This window comes from Silene latifolia, chromosome 10 (assembly GCF_048544455.1).
Source record: "Silene latifolia isolate original U9 population chromosome 10, ASM4854445v1, whole genome shotgun sequence".
Lineage (NCBI taxonomy): Eukaryota > Viridiplantae > Streptophyta > Magnoliopsida > Caryophyllales > Caryophyllaceae > Silene > Silene latifolia.
This window is the reverse complement of record NC_133535.1, coordinates 51,290,277-51,305,033: the sequence shown is the minus strand read 5'-3', so window position 1 is coordinate 51,305,033 and position 14,757 is coordinate 51,290,277. Positions and strand designations below refer to the sequence as shown.

The following is a 14,757-nucleotide window of genomic DNA, read 5'->3' as shown; positions in this document are numbered from 1 at the left end:
AGTAGGTATAATCTTTTAATCCCTCTTTAATTATTGTTAATTACTTTCATTTATTCATCATGTTTCATATTGTTGGTATGATTGACAACCTTGCTAGCATGATCAACATGATAATGAGTGAGTAGTCTCTTAGCTAGGGTTTAATGGGTGATTAGGGGAAACCAACATGGGGAATTATTCATGCTTAAATCAATATGCTTTCATATCTTATTTGCTTGCTTGTTTTGATCTTAATACATGCACATGTTATATTTGATGAAATGCTAAGCCTATGAATACTTGCATTTACTATCATCTTCTATCTTTTCAATGAGACATGTAAGACATAACCCAACTTGAGTCTTGTTAGACCATGCATGTGTTGAGTAGGAAAGACTAAGTCGACTTGTAGGTGTTGTACAATCTAATCGATTCGGCTCCGGGACCCAAACTTTCCTAGGATTGTAAGACATAACCCAACTCGATCCATCACAACAATAATTGCTTGCTTATAATTTGAGAACATGTTTGTATGATCATATCCCATGATTCCCCTATGAACCCATGACACCCTAGTGCCTTTAATCAATTGTTTACACCCCTTTTTATTCATCTTGCTTGTTTATTTTCATTGTTATTCTAGTTTAGTAACCTTCTACACCAACTCAATTTGTGACACCCCTAGACACTACTAGTTACAATAGAATTCTCATTTCAATACCCGTCCCTTGGGATCCGACCTTTACTTGCCTCTTTACTAATTGTAGAGTTGTTTGTGAAGTATAAATTGTGTTTTGTATCGACCATTGACCAACGACCACATATGCTTAATTGTGAACACGAAATGGCCTCGATCAAAAATGGCGCCGTTGCCGGGGACGGTGTTTAATTGATTTAAGATTTCTTTTATTGTTATTAGTTGTGTCTTTTTCACCTTGGGGAAGTAAAAACTCCTCAAGGTTTGTTCTAATTGTTTTTGAGTTGTTTGATATTTTGCATGTCTAGAAGGTTACAAAGTGATTTGTTACCTTTTGACCGTGAAATCGAAAGAACCTTGACGAATAATAGGAGACTTGTTAGGAGGAATTTGAGAGGTGTTGGTGAAGTTGTTCAACCCACTAGTGAGTTTGTCAATCCTTTCGCAATAGAAGGAGAAGAAAACCCATTACACAATATCCCACAAAATCCACCTACAATGCCTAAATTCTCGTCACACTCTATACCCACCGAGGAGAATCTACCAAATGGTACTCCTACACCGCAACATCTCACCGGTAATTTTATTGCCAAGTCCGCCTTCATCCAACTAGTTGAGAGGAGCCAATTCGGGGGAATGCCTAGTGAGGACCCTCATTCTCATATGGAAACCTTTTGCGATTATTGTGATGCTATCTCTCAAACGGGCGTGACTCAAGACCAAATTAGATGGGTCTTATTTCCTTTTTCGTTAATCGGCACCGCGAAGCAATGGTTGAAGGGCCTTGATAAGGCCACCCTTGGAATAGATTCTTGGAAGAAGTTAGCTCTAGCTTTCTACAAAAAATTCTACCCACCAGAAAAGACTAACATGCTAAGAGCTCAAATTACGGGTTTTAAGCAAAGGGATGAAGAATCTTTGTATGAAGCTTGGGAGCGGTTCAAAGATGTTTGTCGCTCATGTCCTCACCATGGACTTAGCGAATGGTTTTTGGTACAACAATTTTGGAATGGTTTATATGAAGATTCTAGGAACATTCTCAATATGGGATCAAATGGAATGTTCACCGAAGTTGATGACAATCAAACATGGAACAAGATTGAGGAAATGGCGGTCCATAATTCACAATATAGTAGACCTCGCAAGGCTACTAGAGGAGGAAAGCATGAAGTGGACTCCGTTACTCAATTGGGTGCTCAAATTAGTGCTCACATTGACACAATCAACTTGAAGTTTGAACAAGCTATGGCTAGACTTGAGGAAAACTCAAAATCATCAAAGCATCATGTCAATGCCATGACGGCATCCTCATCAATCCCAAGTGGGATATGTGAGAATTGTGGAACTTTGGGTCATGACCCAAGTGAGTGTAGGGGAACAACCGAACAAGTTAATGCTTTCCAAGCTTACAAAAGTGGTACCCCTTATTCAAATTTTTACAATGAAAACACCAAGTTCCATCCAAATCTCTCATACAAAAGCCAAAATGTTCAAAACCCTCAAACAACATACACTCCGCCACCCATGAGAAATCAAAATCAAAGACCCTTTTACAATCAAAACCAAGGTTACCAAAATCAAAATCCATACAATCACCAAAATGACCAAGGTTTTGATGTCCAAAAAGCGGTCCTCCAAATGCAAAAGAATCAACAAGAATTTTTCACTCAAATGCAAAAAGATAGCCAAGCAAAAGACACCACCATCAACAACATTCTAGCTCACACCAAGATGTTGGAAACACAATTGACTCAACTAGCATCTTCAAGCTCACAAAGACAAAAGGGGCAATTACCACCTCAAAGTAATCCCCCTAGACATGAAACGGTTAGTGCCATTCACTTGAGAAGTGGTACAAGATATGAAGCACCGAAGGAGCAAGTTGAGAATGAAGTTGTGGAAGCTAGTGAAAAGGAAGAAATTGTGCAAAGCCCCAAAGAAGGGGAATCATCAAAAGAAGAAAGTTCAAAGAAAAATGAAGACAAGGCCAAAGAGAAGGAGCCCATTGTGATTAGACTTCCTTTTCCAAGTCGTCAAGCCAAGCCCAAATTTGATGATCAACTTGGAAAGTTCATGGAAATTGTGAAGAACTTAGAAGTCTCAATTCCTTTCACGGAATTAATCAATCACGTACCGGCCTATGCAAAGTACATGAAAGATATCCTCACAAAGAAGAAGTCGATCCGGAAACTTGAGACTATCACCTTCACTAAGGTGAGTAGTGCAATACTTCAAGGGAGTTCACCTCCAAAGTTAAAGGATCCGGGAAGCTTCTCAATACCGTGTACCATTGGCGACACGACGATCAACAAAGCCTTATGTGATCTAGGGGCTAGTGTGAGTGTCATGCCGTACTCGGTGAGTAAAAGGTTGGGAATGGGAGAGCTTAAATGCACCAACATCACACTCCAAATGGCCGATAGATCGACGAAGACACCATTAGGGATATGGGAAGATGTCCCCGTGCGAATTGGGAAGTTTTTCATCCCGTGGACTTTGTCATTGTTGATATGGAGGAAGATTCCAACATTCCAATCATCTTAGGAAGACCTTTCCTACACACCGCGGGTGTGGTGATTGATGTGAAACATGGAGAGCTCACTCTAGAAGTGGGAGATGAAAGCATAACTTTTAATCTTGATAAGACCATGAGAGCTCCTCGTTTACATGAGCCATGTTTCATGATTGATCATTATAGCCGGAAAGATGAAAGGAAGAAATCGGAACTCCAATGGAGGAAGAAAATTGAAGATGCTCCATTCAAAGAGCAAGTGAATTGTGACAAGGAGAGCTTGCAAAGCTCATCAAAATCAACCAAGGAAGAAGAGGAAGGCCTCATTGGCCAAGAGAAGAAATTGGGAGAGTTGTCTCCATCTAAGCAAGAGATTTTCAATGATCAACTCAATGAAGTTTGTGGTCTTTGGGACGACGAATTTGAAGGGATTTTTAATCCCTACATTGGGCATGCCATCGATCATGATCAACAACAAGAGCCACGGTCTATTGAGGACCTCTACCACAATAACGAACAAGCTTTTGATTACTTCTTCAAGGTGTTGAGCAACATCAACAACACCTTGAACATGCCCCCTTGACATCTCATCAAGAATGAGAGTTTGGTGGAGTCCTCCCTCAACCACCACTTGTAAATATTTCTAACTCCCTAACTTACATTTCAATTCTTGTATTGCATTTTTGTCATTTTTGGATTTTTATTTACTTTGATCAAAATAATTGTCATGAAAGAGAGAAGTGAGGGAGGGACTAACGATTTCAATTGATGTGTAGTGCTTTACCTTAGTGTGGGGATGGGAATTGCCTAGGCTATTCATGCCTTAGTAGTACCCCACAATGAAGAACACAAGAAATGAAGAAGAATGGAAGAATGGTAAAGGGTAATGCATTGTGCACGGGTGAAGCTGAATCCGTGTACAACAGGGAAGAATCCGAGCGGATTCCTGAGAATCCGCCCATCTACGAGAATCCGAGCGTCCTGCTGAGAAGACGCCCGTCCTGAGCTGAGCTGAAATTGAAAATTTCTTGACTGTTGAAGAATCCGAGCGGATTTCTGGAAAGACGCCCGTCTCATGAAATCCGTCCGTCTTGTGAAGAAGACGCCCGTCTTTGCAGCTGAAGAAAACAAAGAAATTTCTCTGGACTGAAATCCGTCCGTCCTAAAGCAAATCCGCCCGTCCCATCACAGAAGAATCCGAGCGGATTCCCCAGAATCCGCCCGTCTTTAGGCGAGCTTCTGAAAATTTTGAAGCTGCAGAATCCGCACGGATTGGGCCTAATCCGCACGGATTGCCCCTGCGTTTTCGAAAATTTCGACCTCTTTAAATACCCTCCCACCTTCATTCCTTCATTCATTCATTCATAAACACTACCCTAAACATCAAAACCCTCATCCTCTCCATCACAAAAACAAAAACCCTCAACAAAATCCACCAAAATCAAATCAAACCATCCTTCAAACAACAAATCAATCACTCCATCTTCAATAAAAATCAAAACCAAGAACAACATCTTCAACCTTTGAGTCGATTTTTGTTTTCATAAAGGCAAAGCCTTTCACCTTCAAATCGATTTGGGCATTCTACAAATTGAAGATTTTTGATTCTTTTCTTGGTTAGTTCATCAAATGGCAAGGACAAAGGGAGCAACAAAGGCACCAAAGGCAAAGGCTCTCTCTCAAAGGCAAAAAGCTCTCCAAACAAAGAAAGCTTTGGCAATGGTGGTAGCAACACCAAACTTGGAAGTGCAGCAACAACAACAACAACAAACTTCTATGGGAGCATCACCTTCTACTCCGGTAATCGATCAACTCTTGCATTATCCGGAGGTAACTTTTATTTCCGATACCCATAGAAATACATTTGTCAAGTTTGCTATGAAATCAATTCAATCCACCAAATTCATATGTAAAGATGCTTTGGAGAAATTGGGTGTTCTTGAACAAACAAAAGCCTTTTTCAATGCCATGGGTTTGAAGAAATTGTTTGAAACAAAGGAATTGACATACCCTTCCCTTGTCTTGGAATTCTTAAGTTCTTTAAAAGTTACCAAAGTTGAAGATAGGGAAAATCTTGAGTTTCGTCTAGCTAACATTAGTAGACGCATTACCTTTAAGGAATTGGGTGAAATTTTGGGTCTTAGCGATGAATCGAGATATCTTAAGCATTATGGAAAGTATGACCCCGAGCCTATTTGGGAGGCAATCTCCGGGAAGAAATTTGATGATTTTCATGCTTGTCGTGCTCTTTTGGTCCATCATCCGGGCATAAGAGTATGGCACAAAGTTGTGGGAAATACCATAATTGCTAGGAAAGACACCAATCATTTCACAAGACTTGATTTTATTCTCCTTGAATCGGCTTTGAATGTCAGAAGAATCCATACCAAGCCTTTCAATTCTTTGAGGCTATTGGTTGATAGATGGCTCCATGTTGATAGTGGGAAGAAGAGTACAACCGTTATTGTTAATGGCGGCCTAGTCACGGTCCTAGCCAAGCACTTTGATCCTAATTTCAATAAGGATAGCAAGTACAAGGCAAAGGAAGGTGGCCATCTTATTGATATGCCTATCATGATTAACAAGTTCAAGTGGGTTGCTCAAAACCCCCTTGACACCAAATATGGATGGCTAACTAGTGAAGCTAGATCATTCACCTTACCCTCGAAGATTTGTCGCCTAAGTGTCCACCGGACCAACTATCTACTTCCCCTATCCGAAGAAGCCGAGTACATCATTCAACAACAAAAGGGTGATCATGAAACCCCCTCCTCTTCCATTGTTATACCGCCTTACCCCTTTGTGTATGAAGAGTTCAAACCGCAAGGAGTTGAAATTGGGAAAGACTATGTCACTCTTCTTATGCAAGCAATGCACAAGCAAGCTTATGAAGATCGGAAGAATGCATATTTGGCTCAATATCCTCCCCTCCTACATTTAGCTAGGCAAGGACTCCTTGATCCATCTTGTCCTTTGCCTAGTTGGGCGGATAAAGAAGCCTTGTTTCCGGGTGCATCTAGGGACGTGGTGGAAGACAATGAGGTTGTTGGAAATGGTGAAGAAATTGATGATAATATTGAGGAAGAAGCAAGTGGAGATGGAGAAAGAGATGGTGAAGATGATGATGAACAAGATGATGGAGAAAGTGAAGAAGAAAGTGCCAAGGAAAGTGGCAATGTGACCACTTCTCATGAGGGAAGTGATGATGATGATAGCATGATGGAGGACTAGCAAGCCTTGGAGATTCCTACTCTCCCACGGTTTGTCTATATCTCTTTGTACTTTATTTCATTTTGATCATTGTTGGTTTAGTCCTAGCAACATCAAAGGACTCACACCTCGGTACCATTGAGGTGTTCTTTATTGTTCCCATTTGTAAAATCCAAAATGACAATCTAGTTTCATGCATAGCATAGTGTGTGCATGAACTACCCCAATGCTTTGACATTAGCAATAGTGTCTTATTTGGTTTGGGGAAGTTGATGCATACACAACGGGAGGTAATCTAAATTATCCTCTCCGTCATAACAAAAACCATGCATCATGTAGTGTAGCTTAGTGTAGAATTGCATTTAGTATAGAAATCATGCATCATCTTTGCATAATTTCCATCATTTTGGCCATTGAGGACAGTGCCCATATTAGTGTGGGGATGGGAATTCTAACACTTAACTTTTATTCAAAAACCATAAAAATTGAAAAATTTCAAAAATCATAAAAATTTGAAAATTGAAAAATCCAAAAACAAGTTCATTTCCTTTGTATATATTGTCTTGTATATATTGTGTTTGCTTTATCCTTGTTCACTTTGATTGACTACGCCACATCCGAGACATGAGGATATTGAAGACCGCATGGTATGATCTTTCCAATCTCCTTTTTCCTCTTTATGTTAATGACTATGTGGCTTTATTTTGATTGATGCGGTAAAACAATGTGAACTTAGGACTTGCGTTTAGTTTATATGGCATATTAGTTGGTAGAATCATATGCATTAGTATGTTTATATGTTAGTTGCATCATGGCATGTAGTTTGCATGGTTAGAAAAATTTTGCGAAACCGTCTATTTGGGAAGCTTGACAAGTGTATATAGGCCCTAGTAGATGCTTTTTCTTCTTAAGACTTCGCTTGTTAGAATACTTGTAAAACACCCTAGGATGTGTCATGCTAGTATCCTTTGACCCATGGTTTAAGGCCTAGTCAAGAGTACCTTGTGGTGTGATAACTCCTTGGCTACCGTTTATTCCAAGGTGACCCTTGAAACCATGCATACCTCCATCATTCATCCATGTTCTACCATATTTTTGTCAACAAAAGGGAATGGGCACAAAACAAAAAGAAATCAATTTGAGTTCAAAGAAATGAAAAATGAAAGAAAGTTTGCAAAAATGCATCAAATGAAAAGAGGAGCAAAAATAGAACTCCTATGCTTCAAATACAAGGCACCCTCGTTACTAATTGGGGTGACTTTGAAAATGTTCAAAAGAAATGCAAAAAAAGTTGTCAAGTGTTGAAATGCCAAAAATCAAAAAGAAATGGCAAAGAAAGTGTTCTCAAATGTCAAATGCCACAAGAAATTGGGGGGAAAAACAAAAACAAAAGCAAACTCCCAAAATGAAACTCAATTACTATCGATCCCTTTATCCATCGTATCCATTTTTGTGCATGGTAGAGAGGGGACGACCCTTCTTCTTGTCTAGGCAAGAGGGGGAATTCCGCGATCCTCCAGTGTTTCTAACACCATAGGGAGTCTACTCTTGACAAAAGCATTTAACGATTGAGGACAAAGGTACCCTAGCTTGACACAACTTGGAGGTGATTTATTGGTATCCTTATAGGCTTAGTAGTTTGAACAAATCGCATCTATGAAGGATTGTGTACCCTTGAATTGCTTCCCTTGTAGATAATTTCCGCCACTTAGATGAGGAAAGTGGCTATTCTTTTTGTAGATGCATCCATTATGTGATTTTATGTGTTTTAATGTTTGGATGTGTCGCCATTTTGGCAAGACCCACCTTGCCTTGCAAGAAGGCATCCTACCTCATGGTTGTCTTGTTGTGAGTTGAAGGGGCGGAGTGAGACCCGCTAATTGTCTCATATCGGCTATTATTATTAGGATAGGTTAGTTTTGGTCCTAGTCTTTGTCACCTCTTTACTCGGGACGAGCAAAGGTTCGGTTTGGGGATATTTGATGTGACCATAATTGGCGCATATTTAGCCCCCGAATTACCATTGTTTCCATGCTTTTTAGTGCCTATTTGGGTCATTTCTTATCTTTAGTTCTTTGTTTTGCATATTCTTTGAGATTTTGATCCCTTGGTAGGAAAGGAGTAAGAATCTTGCATTTTCATGGCAAAACGAGGCTAAATTGATTGTATTCAATGACCAAGCATCAAAAAGAGACAAGACTAGAAGGCCTTTGTACATATCATAGTAGAAGAGCAATGTTGAGAAAGGATCCTTGCGTCCCCAAGGAAATCTCCAAGGAATTTATGAAGAAAAGGGAAGAAAAGAAGAAGAATTGACGCTGACCAACAATCCGAACGGATTGCAGACAATCCGTCCGTCCGGCCCACCAAAGACAATCCGAGCGTCCCTCCTTGGAATCCGCTCGGATTCCCCCTCAACAATCCGAGCGTCCCTCTCCTGAATCCGCTCGGATTGCACAGCCCAAATCCGGCCGTCCCGACTCTAATCCGCACGGATTCCTCGCACAAAGCACGGATTTCATTCTTCAAGCTACGAAAAGAGAAGCCCTTCTCTCAGAAAATACCGGGTCCTCCTTGCTCAACTTAAAAAGTGTAATTACTAGTTTAGCCCTTAGTTAACCCTAATGCATCCTCCCTAATTTTCACTATAAATACCCCATTAGGCTAATTAGAGGAGCATGTTCTTCTTATCAATAATTAGTATAGTTAATATCAATCAAATCTCTCTTCAATATTGTAATCAAGTATTAATCAAGTTTTAATCCAAGTTTTAGTTCTTTAATCTCTCTCTTGTTCTTCCTTTATTTTGGGTAATTGAAGATTATTTGGGTTATTATTGAGAGATTGACAACCTCTCAATCTAGGATTCAAGTACTTCTATTATTCTTGCTTTATTATTGGAATCATTAGTAGGTATAATCTCTTAATCCCTTTTTAATTATTGTTAATTACTTTCATTTATTCATCATGTTTCATATTGTTGGTATGATTGACAACCTTGCTAGCATGATCAACATGATAATGAGTGAGTAGTCTCTTAGCTAGGGTTTAATGGGTGATTAGGGGAAACCAACATGGGGAATGATTCATGCTTAAATCAATATGCTTTCATATCTTATTTGCTTGCTTGTTTTGATCTTAATACATGCACATGTTATATTTGATGAAATGCTAAGCCTATGAATACTTGCATTTACTATCATCTTCTATCTTTTCAATGAGACATGTAAGACATAACCCAACTTGAGTCTTGTTAGACCATGCATGTGTTGAGTAGGAAAGACTAAGTCGACTTGTAGGTGTTGTACAATCTAATCGATTCGGCTCCGGGACCCAAACTTTCCTAGGATTGTAAGACATAACCCAACTCGATCCATCACAACAATAATTGCTTGCTTATAATTTGAGAACATGTTTGTATGATCATATCCCATGATTCCCCTATGAACCCATGACACCCTAGTGCCTTTAATCAATTGTTTACACCCCTTTTTATTCATCTTGCTTGTTTATTTTCATTGTTATTCTAGTTTAGTAACCTTCTACACCAACTCAATTTGTGACACCCCTAGACACTACTAGTTACAATAGAATTCTCATTTCAATATCCGTCCCTTGGGATCCGACCTTTACTTGCCTCTTTACTAATTGTAGAGTTGTTTGTGAAGTATAAATTGTGTTTTGTATCGACCATTGACCAACGACCACATATGCTTAATTGTGAACACGAAATGGCCTCGATCACCGGCCAATTTGACCACTACACATCAATCAATTTAATCTAAATCCTCTAACGAGGGCACTTTCTACATACATTCGAGTCGAGCAATCACTAAACGTTAACTTAGTTAATCTCGTTTCGTCAAATATATAAGTCTGAGGGTGTAAATCCCATCTTTTATTGTATTTTATTCTTTTGTATTTAATTATTGTAAGATTTACGTCAAAAGTATGTTTAAAACCGACTTCTAAAACCCTATTATCAAATTTTTTTACGGATTAGCAGTAACTAGCCGTCGAGAAGAAACGCAGCAACAGCTGCACCTCTTCGAAGAGCCGCAGCATCTGCTGCGCCTCTTCCAAAGGTTGCCGCTGTTTCTGCTCGTCTTCTTCTTCCTCGGTTTTACTGTTGTTTCGTTCCTTTTGTTTTACCTTTCTTATTTCTTTTTTTTCCTTTCTTCATACGTAAATAAATTTTAGTATACATTCCTTTTAATTATCATGTTTTATTTACGGCCTAAATCCCTTATAATCAATATTTTTGTGTTTTCGTCATTAAATCAAACCCGGATTTTAGACACTCGATTCGTTCATATCAAGTTTCTGGAATTCGACCTTCGTACATGTTTTCATTGCTTATTTCCAGTTTATCACGTCCTTTCAAAATCGTTTCCGCCTTCGTATATAAACCTAATTAGTTTTAGCTCTTTTTAATTCGTCCTTGACTAGTTTTGATCCATTTTAATTCGTGTTCATCGGTTTTATGACGATATTTGTATGCATTAACATGTTAAATCACTTTCACTTGAGTCAAATGTTGATAATCAATCATTAAACACACCAACGAATATTAACTACCCGCAGTTCTGACTTCACAACCAGAGCTCACCCTAGGAACAGACACAGTGATAGTTGCGCCTCTTCCAAGGGACGCAGCAGTGCTGCGCCTGTTCCGGGATGAGTTCTGTCTCTGAATTTTCGTTCTTGCTTCGACTTGGTCCTTTAATTACGTAATTAATTGACTATTAGCCGTAATATCACTCTTAATCTGCCGTATTTTGTTACCTTTACCTTTTTAACCTTATTTATATTCCTTTATATTCCTCAAATCGTCCGTCTTAAGTATATTTTTGACATAAATCAATTAAATCATTGTAATTCATTGTAATCTTAATTATCGCTATTTATTTCTTGTATTTATTATGGATGATTTATTTATTTGTTTCGCACATGTAACCAATTCTAAACTCTAAATTTGACATTAATAAGTGCTAATATTTTTTGTTCACCGACAAAAGGATGAAAATAAAAAAAAAACCTAGAGAGAGAAAATGTGTTGACTGCCGTCATCTATCAAACGTTTACAGTATTTTCTTATCTCTCATGGCTAAAAAGTCTACTAAGAAAGTATCAACTATACAAAATAGCAATTCAAATACTAAAGATACATCATCTAAGATCATTGATGAGAAGGACAAAGTATTAGGGAAGCCAGATGTAGATGGGGTTGCAAAACAAAAGAGTTTTCATGCAATTGAAGGCATCCCTGCATACACCATAGAGGACAATATGGAGGAGGAGTATGAAGGGAGTGAGCATGATGTGTTTGATCATGAGGAGGATGAGGTTTGGTATCAGCATCATGGTAGAAAAGTGATTGAAATTCTGGAGGAGGAGCCAATTGAAATGCTCAAACTGACTGAAGAAGATGTCCAAGATGAACTCGTGTACTGGCAGCAGGCAGTCTATGGATTTGTGGTTGGTGCAAACCCTCCATGGCAGATTCTTGAAGGTTTCCTGAAACGCATCTCGAATAAATACACAATTGATAAGTTGTCTTTCATGCCAAATGGAGTCTTTCTGGCAAGATTTCACGCTGAAGAAATGAAACAGACTTTCCTTCAAAGTGGCCACTTTCTTTTTGATAACAAACCTTTAGTTATCAATGAATGGCAACCAGATGTAGAACTGACATAAGAAAGGATAAAGAGTGTACCTGCGTGGATTAGAATGCACAAACTACCTCTGAAATTTTGGGGAATGAGCCTAAAAAAGATTGCAAATCTGGTAGGTACATATATTAAAAGTGATACAGCTACTGAACAGAAAACCAGATTAGGGTTTGCTAGGATGATGATTGAATTGAAACTGGGATAATTCTTTCCAAATAAGATGAAATTCATGGACGAGAAACAACAATTAATAGAAATTGAGATTGAGTATGAATGGAAGCCAAGTCTTTCTACTAAATGCAAACAACTAGGACATGGGACAAAAAATTGTAGGAAAGACAAGGCATTCTCAAAACAGGTGTCTGTGCAAAAAAATCTGGAGACCAGTGCAACAACAAAATCTGCAAGTGCATAAATCAATGATTCAAAAGGAGGTGGCCATTGTGGAAAGGACTCCAGAAACAAGGCCCACTATAACTTATAGGGGATCAGCTTCCCCAGTGAGACTGGTCAGGTTATCAAGACCACCTAGTACTATTATAGAGACTACTTCTGGTCAGAACTCTCCAACGTACAAAGAAGTTTTGAGTGGAAATACCTCTCCTAAAGCTAGTCCTGGTTTATCTGGTATTGATCCTCTAAATTTAAATCCATGAATTCTGGGTTTTGGAACGTTAGGGGGATGAATAGGTAGGGGAAGCAGTTTATCATTAATAAATTTATGCATAATAATAATGTTAGTTCTTCTAGAAACTAAAGTTAAATTTTGTAATTTTAATAAAGTTCAGAATAATATGTTTAAGGATTGGTGTGTCAGTACAAATAATGCTTACCATAGAGGTGGCAGGGTTTTTGGTTCTTTGGCAACCTCATATGGTAGATATTCACTTCATTAAGTATGATCCCCAATATATTCATATGTATATCAAGGATCTTTCTCATCAGAGGCAGTTCTATATGACTTTCATCTATACTTTTAATGGAGTTGGAGAGAGGGAATCTCTTTGGGCAAATTTAAGAAGAATTGCTGGTATCATAAATGGGCCATGGGCATTAGGTGGAGATTTCAACTGTGTTTTGACTGGGACTGAAAGACTTAGGGGACCTGTCCCAAATGCTGAAGCAGACCCTTTTTCAAGCTTGTTTGAATGCTTGTTGCCTCACTAACATGTAAGCTATTGGGGCCTACTATACATGGAATAACAAGCAACCACCTGAAACTAGGGTATATAGTAGGCTAGACAGAATGCTTGTCAATCAAGAGTGGCTGCATAGTTTCCCTAAGTTCTTTGCAATTTTTTTACCAGAGGGAATGTTTGATCATACTCCTTGCCTGGTGAGTGAGTCACCTACACTAGGCTCTAGAAAAAGATCTTTCAAATATTTTAATATATGGTGTACTGCCTCTGGTTTTTTGGACTCTGTGAGCATGAATTGGAGAAAATCAGTATATGGTACTAAAATGTATAGGGTTGTCAGGAAGTTAAAATTTTTGAAGCCTGCCTTGAGGAAGATTAACAGAGACCATTTCTCAGATATTGAAAATTCAGCAGATATTGCACACACCAAACTGATTATGCTGCAAAAAGAATTGATGATAAAACCAGGGGACATTGATCTAAGGAGGCAAGAATATGAGGCTAGTCAGACCTCAAGGGTACTCCAAGAGGCTAAAATAAATTTTCTGAGACAAAAAGCAAAAGCTCATTGGATTGAGGATGGAGATGTGAACTCTTCTTACTTTCACGGTGTGATTAAGGCAAGAATAAATAAGCACTTCATAGCTCAGATAAAAAATCATAATAATCAGTTATGTTCAGATGAGAGGAGTATCCAACAGGCTTTTTGGATTATTATGAAATGCTTTTGGGATCTCAGGAAGAAGTAATAAAGGTTAATCATAGAGTGGTGCAAGAGGGAAATCTGTGTACTGATGCTCATGTTCAGACTTTATTGATTCCCATCAATAAAGAAGAAATAAAGGATATTATTTTTCATATTCAAAATGATAAAGCTCCAGGTCCAGATGGTTTCTCAAGCAAATTCTTCAAAGACTCATGGGATATAGGGGGGGGAGAAAAAACTGCAGCTATTTTGGATTTTTTTGACACAGGTCAGTTACTAAAGCAAGTAAATGCAACCTTGGTTACATTAATTCCAAAAGTAACCAGACCTGAATCTATGCTCCAGTATAGGCCCATAACATGTTGTAATGTCATTTATACATGCATTTATAAGCTTATTTGCAATAGGCTAGCAGGAGTGCTCCCTGAGATTATTGCTCCTAACCAAGGGGGTTTTATACAAGGCAGAAGTATCATGGAAAATATTTTGATTTGCCAGGATCTGATCAAGCTTTATAATAGGAAGGAGTGTCTTCTAGATGTTTACTGAAAATGGATCTACAAAAAGCATATGACATAATAGAATGGGATTTTTTGAGGCAACTTCTTAAAGCTATGAAATTCCCCAAACAGTTCAGGATTTGGATTGATCAATGTGTTACAACTGCCTCCTATTCGTTAAATCTAAATGGAGAGATCTTTGGTTTCTTTAAAGGCCAGAGGGGACTGAGACAGGGAGACCCCTTATCTCCCCTATTATTCACTATATGCATGGACTACTTATCCATACTTTTAAAGTATACTATAGAGGATCCAAATTTCAGGTACCATCCTCTATGCAAG

General features: G+C 38.6%; 1 protein-coding gene and 1 non-coding gene across 2 annotated transcripts; one reads left to right on the top strand and one right to left on the bottom strand.

The window, feature by feature from the left end:
* Positions 1 to 1,546: 1,546 nt before the first annotated feature.
* LOC141610096 (small nucleolar RNA R71) lies at positions 1,547 to 1,653 on the bottom strand. Its single transcript, XR_012527989.1, has one exon. It is a non-coding gene; the product is annotated as a small nucleolar RNA R71 (small nucleolar RNA).
* Positions 1,654 to 13,316: 11,663 nt separating this feature from the next.
* Positions 13,317 to 14,464, top strand: LOC141607579 (uncharacterized). The gene is made up of 2 exons (XM_074426931.1): positions 13,317 to 13,829; positions 13,949 to 14,464. The coding sequence occupies exons 1-2, from the start codon at positions 13,317 to 13,319 to the stop codon at positions 14,462 to 14,464; spliced, it is 1,029 nt and encodes a 342-aa protein (XP_074283032.1).
* Positions 14,465 to 14,757: the final 293 nt, after the last annotated feature.

What these genes read in the sequence shown, in the direction of transcription:
- LOC141607579 (XM_074426931.1), top strand. Translation starts at nt 13,317, where the DNA reads ATGCTTGTCAATCAAGAGTGGCTGCATAGTTTCCCTAAGTTCTTTGCA. An exon ending in ACTTTCACGGTGTGATTAAG is followed by an intron (nt 13,830 to 13,948) that starts GCAAGAATAAAT and finishes TTGGGATCTCAG; the next exon opens with GAAGAAGTAATAAAGGTTAA.